Source organism: Balaenoptera ricei, chromosome 14 (assembly GCF_028023285.1).
Source record: "Balaenoptera ricei isolate mBalRic1 chromosome 14, mBalRic1.hap2, whole genome shotgun sequence".
In the NCBI taxonomy this organism is placed as follows: Eukaryota; Metazoa; Chordata; class Mammalia; order Artiodactyla; family Balaenopteridae; genus Balaenoptera; species Balaenoptera ricei.
This window is the reverse complement of record NC_082652.1, coordinates 30001360-30028435: the sequence shown is the minus strand read 5'-3', so window position 1 is coordinate 30028435 and position 27076 is coordinate 30001360. Positions and strand designations below refer to the sequence as shown.

At 43.2% G+C, this 27076-nt stretch overlaps 1 protein-coding gene across 1 annotated transcript in view; it reads right to left on the bottom strand.

Moving 5' to 3' along the window:
• PIEZO2 (piezo type mechanosensitive ion channel component 2) overlaps positions 1-27076 on the bottom strand; it is a 345750-nt gene that overhangs the window by 93913 nt on the left and 224761 nt on the right. The window contains exons 8-16 of the mRNA XM_059894050.1: positions 16453-16615; positions 13673-13792; positions 11012-11050; positions 9938-10076; positions 8986-9131; positions 6000-6230; positions 5205-5328; positions 3464-3738; positions 1469-1617 (exon numbers count right to left, since the gene is read on the bottom strand). Coding sequence (XP_059750033.1) covers positions 1469-1617; positions 3464-3738; positions 5205-5328; positions 6000-6230; positions 8986-9131; positions 9938-10076; positions 11012-11050; positions 13673-13792; positions 16453-16615 — 1386 coding nt within the window. The remainder of the gene's footprint in view (positions 1-1468; positions 1618-3463; positions 3739-5204; positions 5329-5999; positions 6231-8985; positions 9132-9937; positions 10077-11011; positions 11051-13672; positions 13793-16452; positions 16616-27076) is intronic.

Genomic DNA, 27076 nt, shown 5'->3' with positions numbered 1-27076 from the left:
CACACACACACACACACACACACATGCCAAAGTCTGCCCTGCCTCAGGGCCTTTGCATTTGCTGCTCTCTTTTTCTGGAATGTTCATCCACCTCCCAGCTCCCAACTCACACACTTTTCTAAAGACAAGCTCCTTCCTTTTCTTCAGGAGTTTAAATGACACCTCCTCAGGGACTTCCCTGGCTGTCCAGTGGTTAAGATTCGGCACTTTCACTGCCGAGGGTGTGGGTTCAGTCCCTGCTCAGGGAACTAAGATCCTGCATGCTGCGTGGCGCAGCCAAAAAAAAAAAAAACAAACAATGACGCCTCCTCAGGGAAGCCTGCCCTAACTACTCCATCTCTAGTTATTCTCCCCCATTCTTCAGTACCTCAACCTGTTTCTGTTTCCTTCACAGACGTGTCGCAGTTGATTTGTTTGTACATTACGTAGGCTTTTGGTTTGTCTCCTCTCCTAGACTATAAACTCCACAGGGCTCAGACTCTGTCTCTCTTGCTTCCTGTTGCATCTTCAGGTACAGAAGAGTGTCTGCCCCAGGGGAGGCACTCAAGAAATATTTGCTGAATTGACTTAAAGATATATTAGTCTGGCTACACGGTGAACCTTCCTTTTAAACTTTCCTCTTGGCCACCTCAGGATACTCAGCTCTATGCCCAGTGCTGGTGGGATTTCTAAACGAACTTCAGAAGTTTACAGAAGCAAATTAGAAAAGCCTAGACTTCTATCTATTTCACGCACAAGAAAGATTTCATCACCACTAGTCTCTGAGCACTTTTCCTGTGGCACCAACTACTCCTTAGATCTTAGCACCGGCTCCATCAGTGAGGAGAGGCTGATGTGTTACCTTATGAACCTACTGATAAGGAACTGGGCTCCAGTTAAGAAAGGAGGAAGCATGACAGTGAGGAACCGGGCAGGTGTGCTTCACATGAAACCAACACTAGAAAATGCCATTTCATTAATAATGGGTGGAAAATTCACTTTTCAGTTGATATTTATTGAGTACCTACTATGTGCTAAAAGCTCAGGGCAAGGTCATGAGAACCCAAAATGGCCAAGACCTGAGTCCTCTTCTGGAGGAACCTTTATTTTTTTTTTTGAATTTTATTTTATTTATTTTTTTATACAGCAGGTTTTTATTAGTTATCCATTTTATACATATTAGTGTATATCTGTCAATCCCAATCTCCCAATTCATCACACCACCACCACCCCCCGCCACTTTCCCCCCTTGGTGTCCATACGTTTGTTCTCTACATCTGTGTCTCAATTTCTGCCCTGCAAACTGGTTCATCTGTACCATTTTTCTAGAACTTATGGCCATCACTGGCTATAAGTTCTGAAGGAACTTATAGCCAGTAATGTTGTCATGTTTTACAACAACCTCCCAGAAAGATGTTTTGAACAACACGCATTCACAACTTCACGCTGTTTGTTATTTTCCATCCCACTGTCCACCACAGTTACCTACTTTTCTTTTTTCAATCCAGTCATATTTTGCCACAGGCCCGGGAAGTTTTCAAACTGATATGTGTATATAAAGATCAGCACCAGCATCGTGTAGATAACCACCGACATCCAGAAATATTTCAGGATCCGTCTCCACCACTCATAGTGCACCTGAACAACAAACAAGAAAAAAAAAAGTGGTCAGAGGAAAACTCACAAAAATACCTGGTTTATTCAAAGAAGACAGGTGATTCCATTTACAAATGTTTGAAAACACAGTCAAGTTCATTTTTAGTTTTTGAGGCTCTGTTCCTCGTAGGGTTGGGTGGCTGTGGATTGGAATCTGGTTCCACCAGAAATTGTGAGTTGTGTCTTTGGGCAAAGCTGCTGGACCACCCTAAGCTTGTTTCCTCCTCAAGAGTACTCACTTGCCAGTTGTTCTGAGGATGAAATAATGATGTTTATATCATCATCATTAATAATGATGTTTACCTCGGCATGATGTCTGGTCTATATCTGGTCTACGGGAGGCTTTCAAGGAGGTATAGTCTGTCCTTGTGGTCATGGCTGGGGAAACTGCCTCCGTTTTGAAATTCAGAGTGATGCCGTATGGATACAAATGTGAAACCACCACAGAGAGGAGGCATCCCTCTTTACCAAAAACCTGTGGGTTTTCATTAGAGAACATCTACCCAGAATTTCAGAAGGTATTTCAAAATGTGATTGACCTCAGTTGAGACATTTTCATCTCCACAGGTAATCGACTCTTGTTAATCGAGGTTGCTTTACTTGTTTTCTTGGTTGCCGGCAGGAACGTTTACTGTTGCACTTGTGTACATCATCGGGCTCCCACCCATCATCAGTTACATGGAATTTGTGGAGAGGCTAACTCATTTCAATATAACATTTCATATATTCTAATTAATGAAATACTAAAGCACTCAATGCATTATACATACATTTGTATACACACACAGACACACACACACGCGCATGATTTTCTGATTCCAAAGTTGAAATACAAATGAACCGAATATTATCCAGTATTTTAGATTACCCAGCCACAGTTTTTACATTACTATTCAAAAGTGTAATCTAATGATACAGACTTCTTTTTTTAATTAATAATTTTTGAAAAACTTATGAATTTTTTCTGACTTTTTTTTACCCATGCATTTGGTTTTTTTCAGTTTTGTCATGTTTACTTTATTTATTGAAGTATAGTTGATTTACAACTATACACTGTTGATTTACAATGTTGTATAGGTGTTGTATAGGTGTTGTGTTGTATAGGTTTCAGGTGTACAGTAAAGTGATTTAGCTATACATTTTTTTTTTTTTTCAGATTCTTTTCTTTTATAGGTCATTACAAAATACTGGGTATAGTGCCCTGCGCTATACCGTAGGTCCTTGTTTATCTATTTTATATATAGCAGTGTGTTTCTGTTAATCCCAAACTCCTAACTTATCCCTCCCCCCCTTCCCCTTTGGTAACCATAAGTTTGTTCTCTATGTCTGTGGGTCTGTTTCTGTTTTGTAAATAAGTTCATTTGTGTGGTATTTTAGATTCCACATGTAAGTGATATCATATGGTACTTGTCTTTCTCTGTCTGACTCACTTCACTTAGTATGGTAATCTCTAAGTCCATCCGTGTTGCTGCAAATGGCATTATTTCGTTCTTTCTTATGGCTGAGTAATATTCCATTGAGTATATGTACCACATCTTCTTTATCCATTCCTCTGTCGATGGACATTTCTAAGACCAGGAACAAGACAAGGATGCCCACTCTAACCACTTCTCTGCCATTTTAAGAACCTAACATTTAAAATCAGTGAACAAGCTGAAGGGAGCTACTTCTCATTTTAGGATTCCTAGTGCGTAATGTCTGAATCTCATCGACCCCTTTACACGACGTTTTCACGAGGTCATAGTAACTTAGGGTCTTGTTGAAAGAAGCTCACGTATGTTCCTGGACAGACGTGAGGATTGAAAAACAGGGACAGCTGCGTACCCACCTGATACAGGGCCACACAGAACAGGAAGAGCACCATGTAGATGATCTTGTACATCACGATTTTACCCTCGAAGCTGACGAAGAAGAACATCCCTCCACAGACGTAGATCCAGTACTTGATGAACAAGGCCACCACCAGGTTTCCCAGCACCTTCATGATGTCCTGCTCGTCCTCCTCCTCCTCTTCCTTCTTCTGCTCCTGTTTCTCCTCCTTTGGCTCCTCTTCTTCCTTCTTCTCCTGGGCCTCCCCATCCACCTGTATGTCCTGTTCGTCATCTTCAAAAGAGAAGACCATGCTGTTCAATGGAGCTGGTCCCCAGACCAGAACCACACTCTGACCGGTGTGATGTGATTGCCACACAGCACACGCATTTCATGCATTACCATATGATTTAAATAATTTTAGATGGTTCTAATAAACAAGGCAGAATTTATGGAGCTAATTATAGTCCATTTTCCTAACCTTCTTGAAATATAGTTTTAAAGAAATACATTTGGTAATATTTTTATACTCATCTTTTTATAACACCTATTTCACTTGTAATATCCTGCTATAACTACTGCAGGATCGAGGAAAAATACATAGGCAACAATAACACAAATAAAAACTACTATGACAATCTCAAATTCCAACTGCTAACATGACTCCAGACAATCCTAGCAGTATTTTACTGGATTTGGGTTAATGGTAATAATCTTAACCAATAGTATGCTTTTAGAGCACTAAGAAAGTAAGAGTTAAAGCCAAATATAATTTAATTTAAATTAGAATTGAAGAATAATTGTAATTTACCTAAGTTTAAAATAGTTTTATGCACTGCAAGGAAAAGCTTATATTTGGTCTTACTTTAAAATATGCTAATATATGACTCATTTTTGTGTTACTAAGGCAACCTATTGAATACATTTAAATAATTTATTCAAATGACCAGGAGATCCACAGAGTGAGGGGAATGCAAGTGAGGTGAGAGGTCAGAGCAACTGCTGATCTTAAATGAACTATTCTTTATATAAAGTAACTGGTGAATTTAATCTCTCTATTAACAGACACATCCAAAGTCAAAGAGTCAAGATTTAAATCTTATAGACTTTTGTTGCTGAAAAATAACTCCATGGTTAGGTCTAAACGAGAAACTATAAGAAAAGGATGAGTTGGTGCGTGTTGGTTTTCTCCTCCTTACCGGGTTAGTCTTAAGGTTACCAGCCCAGCCTCTGTGAACCTTTATGGCGTCCTTTTCAGACAAGGCTACATACATCCCTAGTGGTCTCCAAGCCGTTCTACTAACATTAAATGATATTTATTGGTACATCCAGGCAGGTAGGGAGTGAGAGGCTCTCATTTTACCCATATAGCAGGTCTAAAACTACAGAGGTGATCGATCATCAAAACATCAGATTCTTTTTTTGACTTTGTGGTATATTTGTTTTTGAAAAGAAGAGGATTTGAATTTGGAAGATCTGAGTCACTTTCTTGGTACTAACACTCAGCAAATGTGGAGAACCCAGTGCCCTTCCCTGAGCTTCAGTTTCTCTTCCCTGAAGTGGGAGTCACTTTCGTGAGGATCAAATGACACAGGGTCTCTGAAGCTCCTGTGGACGCCCCATGTGGACAGGGACTTAGCCCCGGGACGCGGTCATTTATCTGCTCACGTCTACACCTGGCCTCCCTCTGGTCTGGAGCAGAGCCCCCTGGATGTCCTCGGGGGCCCTTCCTCCCATCACACACCTCACGCACTAATTACCTTTTTCTTCATTTTCCTGACTTCTGATTTTGACCTCAGACAGAAGAGCTTCCTTTTCTTGGAGAGCTTTTTGCTCTGTGAGGTGCTGTCTCAGCAACAGCCAAAACGTAATGGTGAAAAGGATCTGAAAGGAGAGAATTAGGAACACGAGCATCAAGCCTTTGAAGCATAAGCCTATTTCAACAACTACTACGCCTTCTCTGCGTTTCAGTGGGAGCACATTACATAAACCTTTCCACTTGAGATAGAGTCAGGCACCCACTTGATTTCAGCTGAAAGTCACTGGCTTTTAAATCTCCTTTCCCGAGGACGCTGGCATGCCGTCCAGTACCAGGGTGCATTCATGCCTGGGACGCCCAGGGAAGATGCACAGGACAATCTGGGCTGGAAACCAACTTGGACCAGTGGTCCCCTTCAAGGTGCTAGTCCTTGATTTCCGGTCCTTCCCTGACACCAGCACAAGTATCAGAAGAAGATGTATTTCTTCCACGATCCCTGTTATTTCTGCAGTGGCCCTTATTTTGAAGAATTCCACAGATGGGGAAGAAGAACATTTCTTCCCAGCAAATAGAACCCCTTAATATTCCCATTCTTCTCCCAAAGCTGAAGGGGGAATTGTTCTAAGTGCCCACACGTTTATATTAACATTTTCCTGAGGGCTAGGAAAAACATTATGATTTCAAGCAGCAGCAAATATTTGGAACCTATTTTTGTACTTTTTTGCTTGGATGTGTTTGTTTTGATTACCGTGGTTTTGTTTGAACGCTTTGTTTTCTTGCTTTGCTATTCACTTACCTTTGAGGCAAGTTCCCCTGGCTCTTTCTTTTCTAAAAATCCTGGGACCTTTTTAATTTCAGGGAGTTCAAAACTCCATATGTACTGTAATATGAGCAGTAGGTTTCCGTAGACAACCATGAATGGAGAGCTGATCATGGCATATTTCCTTCTGTTGCGAATCATCCAAAGAGTGCAGGACCAGATCAGCAGCACGAACGTCAGCCAGCTGTGGTACGTGATGCTCCATGCCTCCAGGGAGGAAGGAGGAGAAAACGGTGACGGTCAATACAACGTACAGGCCCCACCCTGCTAAGTTAGACGTTATCTAGCAGGAAAAGGTCAGTAACATTCACACTATGGAGGGAGGGTGTTGTGGTGAAATCGTGGAGGGACGTCCCAGCTGCGGCAGGGGACACAGGGAGGAGAAAGGCTGCCTCTGTGAGCTAGCACTTGCCCTCGACTTCTGGGAGGGAAGAGGGTCGGGCAGGGGGCTTCACTCCATGTCCTTTGCCCTGCAGCCCCAAATGTCTTCCTTTTCACCCTGCTTTGCAGAATGAGAAGCAACCGTAAGTGCTTTCTCCTTTATTCTTCCAAACCAGCTTGGGGTCGGCTATTTTTTCAGGGTGCTGGGTGAGTGTGGCCAAGCTGGGCTCAGAAACGGAAGCTGCAGGGACCACAGGGTCAGCACACAAGCTGGCTTCAGGGGTCACCCTTAGCAGACCCGCCGGGAAGACAGACATGATAGGAACCAGGGAATCTCCAGGAGGAGGTGGAGTGTTAGGTGTCCACACACCGCAAACAGTAAAGTCAGGTTAATGGAGAGGCCGGACTCCCCTTCTGCCCTGCAAGGGGCAAGACATCTTCCACTCACACCAAACTCCCACAGATCCAGAAGACATCTCAAAGGGCAGCTGCTGGAACATTCTAGAAAATCAGGCTCATGAGTACCATTAATTTCAGTAAATCTATCCTCTCATACCATAAGCTCAGATACCAAATTTCTGTGAAAAGGTCTTTAAAAATATTTTCTAGCTGTTATTTGGAGCTAATTGAAATCAAGTCATATTCTTGAGTATCACGAATTATCAAGAGTTATTCGTAAAGTCTGAAATGTTTTACAAGTCTGTTTTGCTTCTGGAAAGCGGATAAGTATTGAGATAAATAAGATAAATAAATAAAGTCAGCACAGAACAAACAAATACTTCCTTGCAGCAATGTGCAAATTTGTCCTAAAGCAGAGCTAGCTTTTTAAATGTAGAGTTATTTAAAACTGTTGGTTAAAACATACGGTAATTATAAACTGGAAATTAAAATTGCTTTTATTAAAATTAAGTGAGTGACTGACAACTATTACCAAGTCTGAATTATTTTCATGAAGATAGTATTCCTTGGAAATAGTGTTACCAAAGGTCGGTAATATTTAATGCCTTTATCCCAGGATGAAATTCAGATCTGACCTTGCCATTTTTTTGTGGGGGACCCAAGAAAGTAATCTTCGCAGATATTATAATTCCAGCGGATTTTTCCCCCTGTACACTATCTTTGTTTGGGTGAAAGAGGGAGAAAAAGAAATTGTGAGGATTTCGCTCTTTGTGTTTTTGAATAAAGACATCTATCGTTCTAACAGACCTTGCTCCTTTCTGTCTGTGATTAAAAGTCTGCTGCCACAGGGGAACTTCCACGGAAGACAGGCACTTTTAAAGCATTAATATTGTGGCTCCGTGAAAACAACTGAAATGGCACCAGACGAGAGCACGTCTTTAACGAAAGATCTGCTCTCCTGTGTTGTTTTTACAATAGATTTCATTTCTACTGAGGAACTGAATGTGTATTTCAAGTTTTTCCTTCTTTTTTTAAGCTCTATTTCTTTACCTAAAGAAACCAACTTCTCTGGCTTCTTTTTAGAGACAGAAAAAGAAATGTATACTCTTTTGAGTTCAGAATCTGAATTATTTGATGTTTTCAAATAGAGTTTTATTGTAGTGTAAATTAGGGATTGACCTATAAAGTGTCAAAAAGTACCCAGAGAGCACAGAATTCATATTATTTGGAGAACAGAGTTTGCAGTCCCCAAAAGAGCCATGTTTAATTTCAAGGAGCTTTCTGTTCCCAATGCTCTCAGCCACGGCCATGGTCCTTGCAGAAGCTGAAGCTGACGTGCAAACAGGTTTTCTCAGGAGACATCTGGACTGAGAGCCTAGGGAAACTGTGTTTAGGTGTTTTTTTTCCCTAGAATCATAGAATATTTTCATTTTTTATCATTTACGGTGTCCATGGGATCTCACTACTGGCCACAAAATTTGAAGACTTTTGTGTTAAATAAGTTTCTCAAAATAAATTAGCTTTCCCAGTAAAATTTGTTTTTAGGAAGAGCAGACATTGGCCTTCTTTTATATCCTGTCTCTGGTCCCAAGGACAATTTCTGAAGCTCTGATGCTGGAGATGGGGCATGTTCCTGGCGGTGAGCAGAAACGCAGGTAAACTGAGAGCTCACAACCAGAAGAAGCCCTCGGGGACTCGGTGCTTGCTGCTTAGATCGGTAAACATTTGTTGCAGCTCAAATGGAATAAAGACTCAAATCTAAGACAAGCTGTGACTATAACCCTCATTGTGTGAAAGATATAAAAGTGGCCTTTGTTAATCGTGAACACCTTCAACGCCACTTAGAAAAACTACCCATATGTCCTTTTAAATCGGCAAAATAGGGGACAGTCTGACTTAGGCTAATTTGAGAGAAAGGTATTAATATTTAAAAGGAGGCCATAGTTTTGACATCTATAATATAAAGGGCCCATGAAAAATTACCATAAGCAACCATTCTCTGCCAAGACATTGGGAAGATGAAGACATCGGTGCTGGCGGGAGGAGGTGGTGGGGCTTGGAGTCGGCGGGGTGCAAGCACCGTCCATCCCTCCAGCACTAATTTTGTGCCCAAGGACAGGACACAGAGCAAGATACAGGGGCAGAATCCAGACAGAAGTTAAGGGTTCTCGTAGGCACGCACCATCATAGCGATAAGGGCACAGATGTAACTCTGCTTCATGATGAACTGGAACACAGAGACCATGGCATGGACTTTGACACTCCTTTTCTCCTCGTGGGCCTTCTCCTCCTCAAATTCTTCTTTCTCATCTTCTCCCTCCTTCTTTTCTAGAGGGACAGATTATTTTATATAAAAATCTATGCAAATATGTGAATTTCACATAAACGTCCCAAGCAGTACAGAGCACGTATTTGTCATCTCCAGTAACAGGCAGCTTTCTTTCAACACAATAAACTGAGAGAAAAGGGAGAAAGGCCTCGTCCAAGTTTTGGGGCTCTTGGTTTTTTTATTAGATGAAAAGAGCTCTTTCTGAAGACATTCATCCACTAACCAACAAAACTATTAGCCGTGATTATGCAATCAAATTACAGAAAGACTAAAACACACATATGCACATAGGTTTAACACTAGAAACAAGTTGACTTGTTTAAAATAGTTTTTTACTTTTTATTTTTCAAAGTTTACCCCGATTAGGCCACTTATTTTGTACCCAAGGACAGAACACACAGAGCAAGATGGAGGGGCAAAATCTAGGCAGAAGTTAAGGAAATGAGCTTCATCAGACTGACCATGGAAGAAAGCAACCTCTGCTAGAAAAAAAAAAGGAAAAAGAGGGACTTCCCTGGCGGTGCAGTGGTTAAGACCCTGTGCTCCCAATGCCGGGGGCCAGGGTTTGATCCCTGGTCAGGGAACTAGATCCCACACGCATGCCGCAACTAAGGAGCCGGCGAGCCGCAACTAAGGAGCATGCCTGCCGCAACCAAGACCCAGCACAACCAAATAAATAAAATTTTTAAAAATTAAAAAAAAAAAAAAAAAAAGGAAAAAGAACCGAATCCAATGAAGGATAAACCAAAGACAGATTCAGAGCTCCTGCAGGAGGATAAACCAAAGACAGATCCCAGCTCCTTACCCAGGGAGTCAGCGGCGGGGTCCCAGCGGTACTGTGGGGTGGAGTACAGGTCGGCCTTGGCGGGGCCGTTCTCCAGGGGAAGGCTCGGGTGGATGGTGTGGTAATCCACGGGGTTGCCGTTCACAGTCACCAGCAGGCCCTGCCGGGGGCGGGGCGGGACAAAAGCAGTTGTGACAGCAGCTCTGGTTTCCAGTGTGGACCTGCCTCCTTCCCTTCTGGTAGGTGGGCACATGGGACACTGCAGAGCCGATGGGAGGCCAAGCATTGTCGGCAGTGATGCCCGCTAGCAAGACAGTCTTGCTCACCCCCTCCAAACCTACACCCCACAGAGCCATCACAGGACAAGGTAAACCTGACCTTGCCCACCTCTGCTGCACCCCAGGCCGTGCCCCCCTCTCCGTCCTCGGTATGAAGTGTGAAGCCTGGAAAGGCTGCTGAGGCTTCAGGACCTGCTCTTGTCTCCTCTCCAGCCTCAGCTCACGGCCCCTCCTGCCAGCCATCCTCCAGCTACAGGAACTCCAGACTCGCCTGGGTCCCGGCCTGCAGCCCGAGCACTGCCCGGGCCCCGCTGCCTGCCCCACACCCCGCGCGGCTCTCAGGACTTAGCAAATTCTCAGGTTAGACAGCAACCGCACAGGTCTCTACCTGATGCTGCAGCTTGCAATTCCCATGTTGCAGCACTCTGTACACTAAGTACAATTTCCTGTTTCTTTCTCTCTGCCCCTTTAGCTTTACAATTTTTCATTTATGCATATACATATAAACACGTACACACACACATACACATGTGTGTCCATGGACATGCAAGACTTCTTATTCAAATCATGGAACAGGCAAACCCTCCACTGTGGCTTTTTAAAAGTTTAAATACAGTTTATATGTTTATATGCGAGCTCATGTTTTATGAGTCAGTGTTTTAACAGCAATAAACCAGATACAATTTCTGCAAAAAAATTATTTTAAAACGTATTGAAATTTTATAGACCATTAAAATACTCAGAGGGGCTAATTCCATTTATGTCCCTTTTACATCACTGACATGCGCAAAAATGAGAATTCTAAGGATATACTAACATCAGATGGTTTGTAGTCATCTTGAGTCATGGATAAAAGCTGCAAAAAGCAATGCAGGACAGCATGTTAATATGTGAGCAGAAAGCATCATGATGTTTATACACAGCTATAAAGTTGTACTGCACACATACCCATCCCTTCAACTAGCTGGATGCTAGTGTGTTAAAATTGCCATGCAAAATACAAAGGCACGAATAATGCAGCTGGAGGGTGGTGTTTTTATAACCCTTTCCAGTTTCCGATGTTAACTTTTAATCATGACAGTAAGCAAGCACTCATTAACCACATGACTACAAAAGCTGATTACGTTCTTTCAAGTGTTTTGTTCTAATAGAATTAGCTGCTTGGTTTTATATTCCTAGGACCCTTTGAGACGTCTGCAGAATTCTGAAAGTATTGACTTTTCAAGAAATTGAAGTTTCATAATAAAGAAGATTTGATGTGCAGTGCGGGCTGGGATTAAGATTTGTGTATTGTCTGCAACAAAAGAATTATGACACGATTATGCCTTTTAGCTCTATTAGTGCTAGGGGTTTGGGGCTCCCCCCAGTAACAAGCATCTGCTGAGCTAAAGGTTCTCCCACTTTTTCTGGGTCGGAACTCATTCACTTTCTTAAAAATCACTGAAGGTCCCAAAGAGTTTTTATTTATGCGGGTCCTATCCATCAGTATCTATTGTACTAGAAATTAAAATTGAGGCATTAAAACTCTTCACTTATTAATTCATTAAAAATTGGAAAAAAACTTGTTCACATAAATAATTTTATTCAAATAGCTGTATTTTTAAAAAATAGTGAAAAGAGTGGTGTTGTTTTATGCTTTTGAGTATCTTTAATGTCTGGCTCAAAAGAAGACCGCTGGGTTCTCATGTCTGTTTGCACATTCAATCTGCTGTGATGTATTGTTTTGGTTGAAGTAGTTAAAGGAACTCTGGCTTCACCCAGCGATGCAGCTGGAAAAGAAAGAAGTATCTCAGGAGTCCATCCAGACTGTGGATCCTCTCCTTGGACCCTCTCCCAAACTCAAGATGGGGAAGTAACCAAAGGCAAGCTGTGTGTGGAATCAGTAAAGCCCCTGGAGGATCCTGCACCTTGACCGGGTCTTTACCTACACACACGTTGTGACCGCACGTGCTGGTGATGTGCTTCAGGGATTAGACAGCTCCACTGAATACTGACACGCTGTACTGCACAAAAGCCGAGTCTTCCAATATTCTAATTTTCACTAAAAGTTCTCATTTTATCACTGGCAACAAATGCTGTCAGTTGTTTGCCTTGAAGCGATGGACCACTCCATTCACTTTCCAGTAACCGCTGAATGTCCACACATGAACCACCCCAAACTGTCTGTCAGCTGTTCTTGCACGCAGACCTGGGCCGCTCACCTGCCAAGTGCTTCTCCTCCTCGAGGGGTCAGCCCTTCAGGGGGACCTCCCCTTGTGTCACTCAGAATATTAAAAAGGTATGTGGCTCAAGGTTGAGATTTAAGAAAAGCAATGACTGTTCCTGGTTCATCAAGAATATTCTTAAGTGGAACTGGCCTTTCTGCTTTGTTTTCCAAGGACACGACCACGGCTGTGGGGGTTCGTGCTGCTGCCTTGGTTGGTGCTTTTGTACCATCAGAGCAATTGTCAACATAGTCCAAGGGCGAATGTCTTAAGTATTACTACAAAAATAGTTTCGAGCCTGTGGATCCCGGCAAGGGTCCCAGGAATCCCCAGAGATGGCCCACAGACCTCATTTTGGAAATTGCTGTGCTGTCTCTCTGGCTTAGTGAGATGGCTGGACAGTCTGACATGTGTGATGGGAAGAAAGCGCCCCCGGAAACCCCAGAGGTCTCCGGGCACCACGTCTGTTCCACGTGGCTGCCAGCTCCCTGAGAAGTTCATTCATTGTTTCCCTGTCTCTCAGTCCACGACAGTCAGGCATCAACTAGGACCACGTGTCTTAGAGAAACTCTTCCACCAAGTCAATCAGAGAATCTGCGCCTCGATTCCCAAACGTGCTGGGAAGCAAAGTGCTGACCCCATCTGAGAATTGTGAGCGTCTGTCTTCACCACATTGCAAATGGGCCATTTTAACATGTCAGTGGCTAGGCTGTGTTGAAAATAGTGAACAAATGGTGAAAAGATTAAGAATCACACAGCTGTGCTCCTGTCCCTGGCATCCACACTGCGGCCCCGACACAGCGAGAGGCTGCGGCTCTGCATGTCCACACAGACTGGCCGGTGTCCCGAGCGGCCGTGTGAGCGGTCATCGTCACTGCAGCAGCCACCCCGACACGGGGGATTACTCTCCGCAGTGCATCCCCCCACCCAAGCTGTTACCGCCCAGGGCCAAGGGGCCGCTTTGTTGTTTTCTGTTTGTTTTAAATACACAATTAATTTTTTAAATTAATAACACTCTCTCTCTCTTTCCAGGGTTAAGAGACTTCAGGGGGAAGCACTGAACTACAAAAGGCTGGGTCTGATGGAGCCTGGGGTTTCCTTTCGAAGCACTGGGTTCCCTTCTCTGAACAGATGTTGGGCACTAAGACTTCATCATCAAACTGCTCCTGTAAACTGAGCAATCTGGGTTTGCAGGTGGACTTAACATGACCTGAATTCAGCAATATAATAAAAAGCAGCAAAATAAATGAGAAACCCCTTTCCTTGCGGCTTACTTTTCTCTCATCCGTGGGGTAGTGGGTCGCGTACCACAGGCTCCGCCTCCTCTCGGCTGTGATGGGGACCGGGCTGCAGGCCAGGGCTCTGTCCTCTTCCTTGGTCCTCTCTTCCTGCACCTGAGACACAGAATAACCCACAGGACAGCCCTGCTCCCCAGAGCAGCCCCTCAGCGGCCTGGGAGACCAGACACAGCTGCCCATCTCTACCCCCATGGGATGATTTTGTAAAGTAACGTATACACTACATGGGCTTTTATCCAGACACTTTCAAAAATGGCCAAAATGCCACCCTGTAAACGCGAAGCACAGCAGTATCGCTTGTTCCTGATCCCTGCTAAGCCCCATGAAATACAGGAACAGGCGCTCACGTTACATCACCGAGCCTCCTGTGTGTATTCTAACCTGCAGGAGGAAGGGGCTGGGCTGGGTTCACAAAAGTCACACCTGACTGTGGAACCCAGCCACGGGAATCTTTAATGAAGAAGACATTTACTAAAAGCAGAGTCATCTAGAGCTTACACTCAATATTAAGCAAAAACAGAGCTGATGCGTAACACAGCTGCCTTGCCTAATGGGACCTTGGCCTGAATCAGACAGTTGGTCTGAACAGGAGAGTTGATAGATAGAAAAAAAGGATCAGAACGCACTTGGTGGTTGAGGATGGTTCCCAACAAAGATGCCCCGTAAAAGGGCACTAACACATGTTGATATGGGGGCAGAGGGAGGGCACTTAGTGTCACTGCCCAATTCCCGGGGCCCAGTGAACACAGAGCACCCACGGGGAGCACCAGATGCCCCGGGGAACCCGTGTGTTACATTCACCTCCAGACACCTGCTTCTCTCTCTCTTTCTCAAACATATACCATAGACTTTTACCGTAGAACTCACGTTTTCCATGAAACGTGCCAGGCCACCTGGAACCATGATAGAAGCAGGCACCTGCCCTCCACCAGCACCTCAGTGAGAAAGTCCCGTGTCCCAGCCCCACTTAAAATACAGACCCTTGAGGGTTGATGCTGGTGTGAATTAGGCCCTGTTCTCCACACACCCCCGCAGACGCTGCAGTTTGTGACCTGCTGTGAACTGTGTGGCCTGAACATGGACTGTCCACCCCAGAGGGCCCGTGGCTAAGGAGGCCAAGTGTCTCCTGGGCCTGAGGGGCTGTAACAGCCCAGCAGCACCTGTGCACAAGCTCCTGCCTGACACACCACGGAGAAAGCCAAGGGCACCTGGAACTCTTGTGCACCCGAAGGCCTTAAAGTCATTTCCATCATTGGTTAAGACATTGTTCAGAAATAGTTCCCGTGAGATATTTTAATTTCTTTTGCACTTTTATGTGTGCGTATACACATATCCATATCTGTGTGTTTGTGGCGGAAGCGAACACAGTACCACTTTAAGGGGTTTTGAGATATGGCACACTCATATCTTAGGAGAGACTTGGAGGAAAAGGTAACAGAAGGTAACTGGGGTTCTCCAGGAGCCCTTAGAGCATTCTGTCACCACATTACTGCCATCACTGGGTCCAAGGGAGAGGTGAGTCGTGAGACCCCTGCCAACAAGGACGCCTGTGTGGTCCTCTCACAGGAGGGAGGTGGGCAGACCCCCTTCCTGCAGGAGGCACTTCCGCCGGGAGGGATGGTACACACCTCTCAGGGTTTCACTGCGCTGACTTGGGCCTGCTCACGTCTTTGGGGGCTACTTTTCCTCTTGCACAATGTACAGTCCCCCTGAGCGGGGCCTCGCACTTGGGCCGACGCTCTACCCCCAGCCCCAGGCCAGTGTCTGAGACGCTAGCTCTTGCTAAACACTGGTTGCCTGGCCGGCTGACCGCGTGGATGGAGCCTGGATGAGCAGACAAAGAGGGGAGGCGGGCGGGGCACCAGGGCCCCCGAGCTGGAGGGATTGCATCGCAGGCGCCAGGCTGGTGTTTAGTGTGAGCTCTGCTCCCCAGCACGTGGCCATGAGGTGCAGTGCGGCAGCCCCGTCTACACCACCTGCCTCCCTGTGTGCGGATCAGCTGCCTTACAGCTGAGCTTCTCAGGGTCATTTAGGGGAAGCAAAAGCAGACTGGAGTTTCCTGTCACAGAAAGGGAAAAGAGAGGGGCCACAGGCCACCCTGGTCCTGTCCCCAAAGTGCCACATTCTACTAATAATCCCACAGGGAACAACCCAGTCCTCAGCCCTGCCCCGTGGTGGGGCCCCCGGGGGTTATGGCACCACCGAGAGCGGGGACATCCCCACGGCACCATCAGAGGTTGGAGGTCTGAGAAGATTTAGGAAACTCCAGTCGTCGTGGTAACAGGGTGTGTCGTCATAGAGACCCTAGCTTTGTCGGCAAACGTGGGCTTGAATCCCATATTTACTGTTTGGTAAATGTGTGATTTACCTCTAGAACCTCGTTTTCCTCATCTCTAAGATGGGTACAATACCTGTTCTTGAGAGTTATGCAGGGGATTGAAAGAGATAATGTATGTAAACAGCCTAGCATGTGGCCTGGCATTTAGTAAGTGCTCAATAAAAACGACGCTTCCACTCCCCTCACCACCGACCATCTGAGCAGCCAGGGGTGATGTTAACATAGGGAAGCTGGTCTTCGTCCTGATAGTATCTGTATTCAGTTAGAACTCCTGGCAGAAGCAAAATACTATAATAAGAACACTATAGTTATTTTGGCATATAGTACTAATTAGCCAGCAGTTGATACGAATGAACACTTTCCCCTGGAGTTTCCAGGCTACTTTGCAGACAAGACCATGAAAACCTTTGATCCTTACAAGGGGCTCCTGTAGCCAGATTCGGATTAGAGTGGCCAGCGTGTAGTACATCACCAGCAGGACGATGGGGTTGGCATGGTGGTACCATGACAGGTCTGGGTTTGCTATGATCTTCCATGTGCTGGAACAGTCTGTTTGAATGACTGATTTGATACCAAACAACCTGTTTCAAAACAAAGAAAAATATTAAACAGATGCAACAAAGATCTGGGTCCAGTCAACAGAATACAAACAGCTGGTTTTAACACATTCATGAGCTAGTCCTAGGTGGATCCATCCCACTCTAAATACTTCATTACTCTTCTGTATATATAACTACATCTTTAAATAGTATCTGTGTGTATATATATAAAAATACACATAATATATGCATCCTAAAATCATACACTTGTGTGTTAGTGTGTGTATAAAATTCATGCCAGCATTACCCAGATGGTTTCTACCCTGGTTCAAAAATCTAGCTAATACTAAAGCCTTGCACACCTATTAGAAATGTATGTTTGAATTGTCAATCAGCCCTATTAAAACCCTGCACTATTGAAGTGTCAGGTATGTAGTAACATGTTACTAAGTCCAGCTAAATGAGCACATACTTTGTTTTAGGTGGGATTTAGCACTAGCTATTCAGTTAGTGTTGATATTATTGGGCAAGTATTAAAATTGGACACGGTTCTATGATTCAGCCATAAAAGCCAGATATTGTATGCTAGAGTTTCTGTAAGACATATTTCTGTCGAATTTTATTTATGGGCAATTTGATTTTTTCACAGCATTAAAATTAATTATATCGTTAAGTGTTAAATTCTGAAATAGGTTTTTTTAATGTTGATTTCTACTATGTAATCAGATACGTTCTGATTATATAATAGGGAATTGTGTAAATATGATTCATTCAGAAATTCATTTTATGTGAATTTTTTCTTAGAAGTGACTCTACAAAGTGAAAGATATGTTTACATGTTAAGTGAGTCTTACATCTTTCTATTGTACGTAGCTTTTCCATGCAAACTTCCTTTAACTTTTACATCCCATTCTTTACTGTTACAAGGTTTTCCAGGACTACGGGTTCTCCACTTGTAAAACCTCTCAGAGCTACTGCTGCTATTATCACGAGGCCAGGGCAGTATTAGTGAACTGCTGAACACAGATTTTACAGAAAGCTACATAGAAAGTAACTTTCTTTGATTTTATCAGAAAAGAGTTATAATAGAACTTGCTCTTATCATAGATCTTTTCTCCCAGGTCCAGGCAGATTTTTTTCTGTAGTTAGTATTACAGAGAAAAATTTCCTGATAACAAAAGAGTTATGCCCCACTTAGAATGATGGAACATTCCAAAAATCGTTTTGCAGTCCTCCATTAAAATGCAAATTTCTTCTATGAAGTACACAGAACTGAAAGCTTTTAGATTTAGGATCAGACAAACTGGACAGTCTTTGGATTAACCTAAGTGATAGATTTCAGCTACTAAATCCTCTCTCTTCTCACCCCACACCTGGTACATACGATAGAAATAACCTCACCATTCGTCAGTTTAAAAATACCTGTTTTCCCCATCAGAAAGTTAGTGGTAATTTCCGCACTTATTTGTACACTGAATCATGTGCCTCTTAAAAAAACCCTGCATCACATCAACACCACACCTTCCCGTTGATAGTACAGCTCATTCCAACTGAGCAATCAGGCTTACGTGTTGTACCAGCAGTGTATAGACTAAAAAACAAGGGTAGAAGCTATAGCATGTAAGACTGTTTTGCCCTGTAAGGAAGTTCTTCTAACAGGGCTATGCAAATATCGTCTGACCTAACATCTCTCTCTCTCTCTTTAAAGAGTCTGGATACTATAGAGAGAATTCCTATACCAGATAGGAAGTTTGTACATCCTCTCTGGCACTACGATTCTAGGATGCCAGGCAATATCTAACTATTACTTCATTTCCTTATCTTCTTATTGCAGACCTCCTGTGATCCAAGACTGCTTCTCGATATTGACAACACACAGAAAAGTGGTATCACAGCCCTCGCCCTCCAGGACTCACTCTCAGTCTAACGGTAACACTGTGATGTGTGAGTCTGGTGAGAGCAGGGTGTTCCAGAGACCCTTTCTGTCTGTGGGTGTCTGGGATGCGTGATGGGCAGGGTCGTCAGAAGAATGCTGGACTTCCGGACGGTCCGAAAAGGGTAGATAAGTAGGTGAGAGAAAAGAGAAATCCTGATAGCTGCTGGGCTGGGGAGCGGAGTCAGGGAATGGCCATGGTGACAGCAAAATCTATTTCATTATTGACGCATCATCGGATATTTATAGACTTCCTTCTGTGATGATTCCCACTAACCATTAGTGTCTTCACAGTGGTCCTGGTCCAAACTGATTGAATAAAGATATCTACATTGTTAAAATGTATCCACCACTAAAAGAACTTCAAAATGACTATCTTAAATCTCTCCATAGAAATGTCTCTTTGCCTGAGAAGATACAGGGACACGACTATGGAGCAATGCATTCCATTTATTGCTTATTTAGAGGCAGAAAGATAAAGATCTTCTCTTCTATGCATTTGGAAGATCCCTTTGGCCCAGTTCTAGCGGTGACGGATGCAGGTGCATCTGGTGGGCGGCTCACCGTCTCTGGACCTTCAGTTCCTTACGGAACCTAACAGGAGAGGGGTTGGGGATGGGTGCAAGCATGTGGACGAATCTTAAGACCTCACACCTCTTCCACTTCTCAGAGGACGGCTGGAGACAGGTCCCGAGTCATGGTCCACTCCCAGCAGAGACCCATCGGAGCCGGGCACACGCTCCTGCGTGGGCGCCTGGCCTGTGCTCGGCTCTCTATCTCATGACCAGCATCCTCGTCCACAGGGCAGCTCTCCATGTCTCCTCCTGGACAATGGCAATCCGAATGACGGTCTCCGTTTCTCCCTCCTCCGCGTTGGGACCGTCGCCAGAGTTACCATCAGAACGCTCAGGTTCAGCACGTCACCTTCGTCTCCTTATTTCCTGTCCTCCATCACCGGGAGAATAACCTCGTGGCCCAGCCGAGTGTCCCCTGGCCTCCTCTCCCTGATCCCAGACACCACAACTTGAGCCTCACTGGACCATCTGGGATTTGCCATAAAATCTCAGGCCCTTTGGTTTTGCTATTTACTGATTTGTCTGGTTCTTTGAGGTAGTCGTGACTCTTCTGAGGTCACGGATGAGGGGGGTAGGATGCCGGGAGCCCCGCCAATTCCTCGGCAACGCAAATCCAGGCCAGCAGGCCAGGCATGGCTACACAGAGTCGGCTGTCTCTCAGGACAACCACACCCCATAATACAGGCGTATCAGTGGGTCCCTTCTAGGTACCCCAACCATCCAGTACTGCAGGGGTCACCAGGATACCAGCGGTCCAGGAAGGCGGGATTGGATTACAGCCAGGACTACAGTCGGGGCCCTGATGTTGATTATGACAACTGGGTACAGCCGCAGGCACCAGCTCTTCATCCTCTCTGAGTCCAGATTTTCTTTACAGTCAGTGTCAACCGAGAGTCTAAACCTGACCCCTCTGTTCCTACTCCCTACGTTATTGTTGGGCATTCTCGACAGCATCAAGGCCTGGCTCCCTTGCCACCATCTCCAGGAAGCCTCCTATGATTTTTCCTGATTGAAATCAATGTATGCTGCACCGTGCATCCACGGCAATCATTATCTGTCGTCATAGTTTTTATTCTATTAGGTTTATGTGCTTGTTTCTCTGTCCAGTTTGATTCTAATTTCTTCAAAAAAAGGACTTGGGTCCTGTCATCTTGCCTTGATGGCCATGCCTAGTATAGAGCAGGCTTTAAAGGGGTGAGCTTATTTAATTGAATTAAAAACACTAGGATAAAGTTATACCACAAAGTGACAGCAGGTGACTGCAGTCCTAGCAGGAACAGAGACTAAAGGGTGGCCAAGTTCTTGCTTTTGAAGAAGAAAAAGAATGGATGGGAAGACATTGTCCATACAGAACCCCAACATCCATGATTTCAGTGTGCTCGGTCTGGGAAATAAGAACACAGAATAAGAGCAGAACAAGGCACCAGAGAACTCTGTAACTTACTGAAGTCTGCTTGGGCCCTGTATTACAGATAGTTATTTCTGTTCTGTATGGGCCGCCAAAAATAATCTAGAACTTTACCTTCCGGATGGATCAATCAATACATGTATATGGTTAAGAAAAAACACTTTTTTTTTTTTTTTGGCCGTGCTGCTCAGCATGCGGGATCCTAGTTCCCTGACCAGGGATCGAACCCGCGCACCTTGCAGCGGAAGCGTGGAGTCTTAACCACTGGACCGCCAGGGAAGTCCCCAGAAAAAACACTTTTCTAAAAAACCTGAGAGTCCAGGTTTATAATTAGGAAACAATAAAATATTTAAACATCAGATAGGCACAAAATATGGAGCAGTCTGAATGATTCCTTCAAGATCCTACAACTGCACTTCACTCCGAAGCTTTTTGATAAAAGTGGGCACCGCAGCTACAGGAAGGGTCTCTTGTCATATCACTTCCACTCCTCCTCCTCCTCCTCCTTCTCTGGCAGGGAACACAGCTGTCTCTCCACCTCCCGTGGAGTACTTGCTTTGCAATTTTTCTCTCCTTCCAAAGCACTCCTAACATTTGACAGCACATGGTGGCTATGACTTGGTTGGGTATTTGTTTCTACTTGCACATGTTGGCAGATTCACAAAACCTCCACTTGTTTTCAGGTTCATTCCAGACCACATCTGCTCAGTCTCCGGTAATACCGAAACCCAGCCATACGCAAGAAATATGTAATACTGAAAATAACACCCCACTTTAAAACATTTAATTGTGGTAAAATACACATAACACAAAGTTTACATCTTACATTTTTAAGTGTACAGTGAAGGGGTACTAACTACATTAACACTGCTGTACAACCAATACCCAAACTTGTCATCTTGCAAAACTAAAACTCGTCCCCATTAAACACTAAACCCTCACCCCTCTCTCTCCCTCAGCTTGAGGCCACCACCATCCTACTTTATGTCTCCATGAAGACGATTACTCTGCATATCTTATAGACTATAAGTGGAATCACACAGTATTTGTTCTTTAGTGACTGGTTTATTTCACACAGCATAATGTCCTCAAGGTTCATCCATGTGGTAGCAGGTGTCAGAATGTCCTTCCTTTTTAAGGCTGAATTATATTCCATTGTATGGATGGAACACATTTTGTTTATCCATTTCTCCAAGGATGGAGACTTTCACCTTTTGGCTATTATCAATAATGTCGCCACAAACATGGATGCACAAATACCTTTTCAAGACCCCACTTTCAATATTTTTGGCCATATACCCATATACCCTGTTTTCGTCTGAGAACGTCTTTATTTCACCTTTATTTTTTCCACCTATACACTTGGATATAAAATTATACCTTGATTTTTTTTCTCTTTCTTTCAGCAGAACCTGAAAGATGTTGTCCTCTTGTCTTTCGACTGGCATCATTTCTGGTAAGAAGTCTGTGATAATTCTTATTCTCATTTCCTTGAACATAATGTACTTTTTATCGTGATGCTTTTACTATTTTTCTCTATCACTGTTATTCAAAATTTAATTATATTGTGACTTGGTGTGGTTTTCTTTGTTTTGTGTTTAGATTGAATTTCTTGGATCTATGGGTTTATATTTTTCATCAAATTAGGGAAACATTTGGCCATTATTTCTTAAAATATTTTTTTGTATTCACACATTTCTAAGACTCCAATTACACTTATGTTAAACCTTTTGAAATTATCTTACAGGTCACTGTGGTTCTGTTTATTATTATTACTTTTCAATCTCCTTTCTCTCTGTGCTTCAATTTGGATACCTTCTAAGACCCTATATTTAAGTTCACTGGTCTTTTCTTCTGTGGTGTCTAAATTGCTCTTTAGCCCATTTGGTGAATTTTAGATTTCAATTACAGTATTTTTTTCCCACTGCTCTCACTTCCATCTGTTCTTTGGGTCCATCAATTCTTTTTTATAGATTCTGTTTTTGCCTTCATGATGTTCGTATTCTTTAATCTTGAAAATAATTAAAAGGGCAGGACAGGAATAAAGACGCAGATGTAGAGATGGACTTGAGGACACGGGGAGGGGGAAGGGTAAGCTGGGACGAAATGAGAGAGTAGCATTGACATATATACACTACCAAATGTAAAATAAATAGCTAGTGGGAAGCAGTTGCATAGCACAGGGAAATCAGTTTGGTGCTTTGTGGCCACCTAGAGGGGTGGGATAGGGAAGGAGGGAGGGAGGCAGAAGAGGGAGGGGATATGGGGATATATGTATACATATAGCTGATTCACTTTGTTATACAGCAGAAACTAACACAACATTGTAAAGCAATTATACTCCAATAAAGCTGTTAAAAAAAAAAAGAGCTGCTTCAAAGAGTTTGCCATTTCTAGGTCAATTTTCACTGATCGATTTTTTTCTTGTTTCGCATATGTCTAATAATTTTCGACTGGATGCTGGACATTGTAATTTTCACATTAAGTGTCTAGATTGTGATGTTCTCCTTTAAAGGGTGTTGAATTTTGTTCTGACAGGCAGGTAAGTTACCTGGAGATCAGCTTCATCCTAGCAGGCTTGTTTTTCAGTTTCATTATGGCAAATCTATGTGGCTAATGACAAGACAGAGGTAAGGAGGTATATGATATAATGCACATAAAGCAATACCACAGAATTCGGCACGTAACAGATGCTCAATAAATTCTGGCTTCTACGACTATTGTTGTTATTACTATGAAGTATGACACGAATGTGGTTTATGCCAGAGTCACAGCTTTTTAATTAATACTATATTGTTATTGCTGGCAAATAAGAGTAAATAAATGTCCTTCTTAAGATAGAGTAGAAGCACGGTCCCCCTCAGGGAACGAAGCTCTTCCAGGGTGGGAATATTTGGCACAGGTTGGGAGAGTCTGGGTGAGTGGCAGGGAGGGTGTGCAAAATGTACAACATTGTGTTGTTAATATTAGGTTATTCACCAAGAAAAATCTCTTTCCTTCATCTTGGTAATGGGATCAAAGGAAAGAGAAGAAGGCCACTGAGGATACTGACAATAGTAGACTGGTTTCTGCAAAACATAGGTTCTTCTGTTGTTTCATACATGTGCACTCTTACACACCCACAATCTGTATGTCTCTTGTATTAAACTGAGAAATATTCTTTGCAAAGAATGGTCCACAATTACTTTCTAAATCAAGGAGAATGTGAATGAGGTGAGCTGCAGTCTTGTTCTGGACGTAATGGGACACAGACTTGACGCTTCTGGTGGGTTTCATTTCAACAGCCTTCACTGTCTTCGCTCTTATGACTTTCCGAGTCTAGAACGGGGAGAGTCTATGGATTCAGTGATCCCCAAGGAGAAAAAGAAGTTCCCTCAAAGCGGGCAAAACAGAAACTCCTGGGGTCACCTTTTCAACTGCATCCACCTTGTCTGCTCTCATCCTCCACCCCCACCTTCTAATACATCTGCCTGCAGAATGCCCCAGTGCCCTGCATTATGGGGTCAAGGTGGCAGAGCAGGTGTGTGTGGGGGGGACCATCCTTGAGAACATTGGGCCAGCAAGACAGCTCGAGAGCCGCCAGCAGAGGGGGTCAGAATCTCCTCCTGATCCAAAACTCCATGGTGCAGTGAGTACCAGTAAAGGCCAAAAATCTAATTGCTGGCAGGGGGGAAACAGAATTAGCTTTACACATGAATAGAAGCAAGGACAAGTTGTGAAAAAGGCAAGGCAAGTCAGATGTCCACAGAAAGCGAGGTCTGTGTTTCCAGCCCTTTTAAGGAATTTCCTAAACTTTAGACCAATGTCTTTGCTGGAAGGAGACTAAATCTACCTCTAAGTGATCCTCCCAGCAAGATGCTCTCCTGTCTATACGGCGTCCCATCTGGGTGAGGACAGACTGCTTTTACACACGAGTTCTTGCTACTTTGGCTTCCAACCCCCTTTCCCCCTGCATTGCATCATATGAAAAACACAGCCAATGTTTAATGTCTTTTTTCATTAGTTTCTTACTTATGCTTTAAACACGTTTCCATGCCAAATTCATAGACACATTTGAGAAATTGGAATCTGACCGTTTCTGCACAACATTGTTTTCTTAAGCTTGGAAAAACTTTACATTGAGTCCCCTGGGCTCTGTAACACAGCTTTGAAGTCCTTTTTGGCACATGTGTGTCTTAACAGTCTGCCAGTTTGCTGTAATTGGGCTTAACCCTTCATGTGCAGAACGCTGCCTTCTAATAAAAGCATTCTGTCCATGGACAATTTTGCACCAGGTACAAGGTGTGCTGTCTTCAGAACAGGGATAGTTGATGGAAACATTGAGGCCATGTGGAAGGTCCTTCCCATTTCACTATTAAAGGCCCTCTACCCTTCTCTGATGTCACATCTTGAGCTCATAAGAGAACATTTATATTCTCTGAATGTTGTAGATTTATGGTCTACTTCCTGTGCCTGAACATATTTTCACCTCTGAGAGCACTGTGAGAAATTAGTCAGAACCAGGACTCCCAGGACCAGTTGGTCATCCTGTACAGCTTCTTATGACAAAACCAAGCTCAGTCCCTAAGCCCTGCAGCCTTCGATGCCGGGAGCATAAGAAAAAAAACAATAAATGTGGGCACTTCTATTACCCACGAATATAACTTTCCCTAAGTAGCTATAATGTAAACATGGATTTAAATACCTCATTTTAAAGCCCTACAATAGTTAATAACGAATGAAGTTACAAAAGCAGAGAGAAGGAGACCCACGCCAAGCACACAGTTTCTCCGATGAATCAGGTACTATTTTGAATGTCTTAGGCCAGCTCTGGTGGGGATCTGCTTTTGGTTCCATTATACATGCAGATTTGAGGCACAAATGAATGAAAAGGTAGTAAGTGGTGGGGCTTATGTATCCAGGTCTGCTGGCGTCAAATCACACCACCCCATTTCTCAGGTGCGGTAAGTGGTAAAATAAGAAAACCCCAACAGTATCAGGAATCCCTAAGGAAGGGGTATTAATCATCAGAAAGTTCCACTATAGGACACATTTATTAAATTTGTCCTTTTATGTGCTGAGTCCTGAGTCTTTTGGGCACTACAGTTAGTGCTGAGGATATGCAGGTAAATAAGATACTATCCCTGTCATCACAGAGCACCCATGCTAGCAGGAATACTACTCAAATATGGTGGAACGCTTTTAGGGAATGTGCTCTGACATGTTCATCCATAGGAAAGTGGTTGTCAAGCTTTTCCTCCTGTAGAACTGCTTTGCCTAGATGGTGGGTGCAGAGAGATGACTTGCACCACCTCTTCCTGAGCATCAGAGCAGCAGGAGTTATCTCTGAAGGGCACAGGGGCACCTCACCGACCCCACAGGAGGGTATCTCACTCTCCAAGAGAGTAGCTGATTGTCTGCTCTTACATTTTAATTTATATGAAGGGCACTACAGAGAAACCTGCAAGCTAATGACCAAGGAGTTTCATTTAGTGCCAGAAAGGTCAGAGAAATAGAAGGAAAAAGACTGGATAATCCATTTATGGAGAAATGCTTGAACAGGGGAAAGCAAGAAATCTTCTGTAAGAAAAGTTGTAACTAAACTAAAGTTATTCAAGGAAGAAGCAAACATATCTAGAAAAGGAAACAATTGGCAGAAGACTAGCTAAAATCCAGAGCTTCTCCCTGTAAGTCCAGGTAAAAATGTTTCTATGTTTTTCTGGAATAAAGTCCTAAGTTTCTCAGGTTCATGTCATAGGAAATGGCCGCAACTTTCCACAAAGTGTCCTTGTAATGTAGGCCAACAAAAAGTATAAGCTGAATGGACCATTCTTGGGAATTTTCTATTTTAGGGAAACATAAATATATTTTAATGAACACGTATCATGGAACTATAGCTCAAAGTAATTTTAAAGAAAGACAAAGGTTATCTTTGTGAAAAAAAATCCTCTTCCATCAATAAATGTCTAATAAATAAATTGTCTATTTGCCCTAAAACAATTTTTATTTATGTTTGCTGTCATAGAAATAAAATTAATATACAATTCACTCTTTCATGTCATGCATGTTAGTGTGGATGGGGTTAAAAGGTTTAGAAGAGTGAAATATTGGCTTAGCGGTCACGTTAACCAGTTCCAAACCCAATGAATCATAGAATGGATGTTAGAACTGGTTTTTTTGTTTGTTTGTTTCTTTTTCTTTTTTTTTTTAATTCAGGGAAGCAGTTATCAGGAAGGTGAGCACAACAATTTTTCATTAATATTAACATACAAAGTAACAATAATAAGAACTTCAGATTTCTTGTCAGACACAATGCAAGTGAGAAGACAGTGAGGCAACATCTTTCAAGTAGTGAAATAAAAGTTGTTGCCCTAGAATTCTACACCCAGCAAAACTATCACCAGTAGACTTGCACTACCAAAAAAAATGTGAAAAAAGTTGTTTTACACAGAAGAAAAATAATAAAGATGGAAATGTGGACATGTGGAAGAACATGAGAAATAATAATACCTGAGTAAATAGGTGTTTTTTATTAATTAAAAACACTTAAAATATAAATGACCCCTTTAAACAAATATAATAATAGTGTAGTATAAAAGTAAAATGTA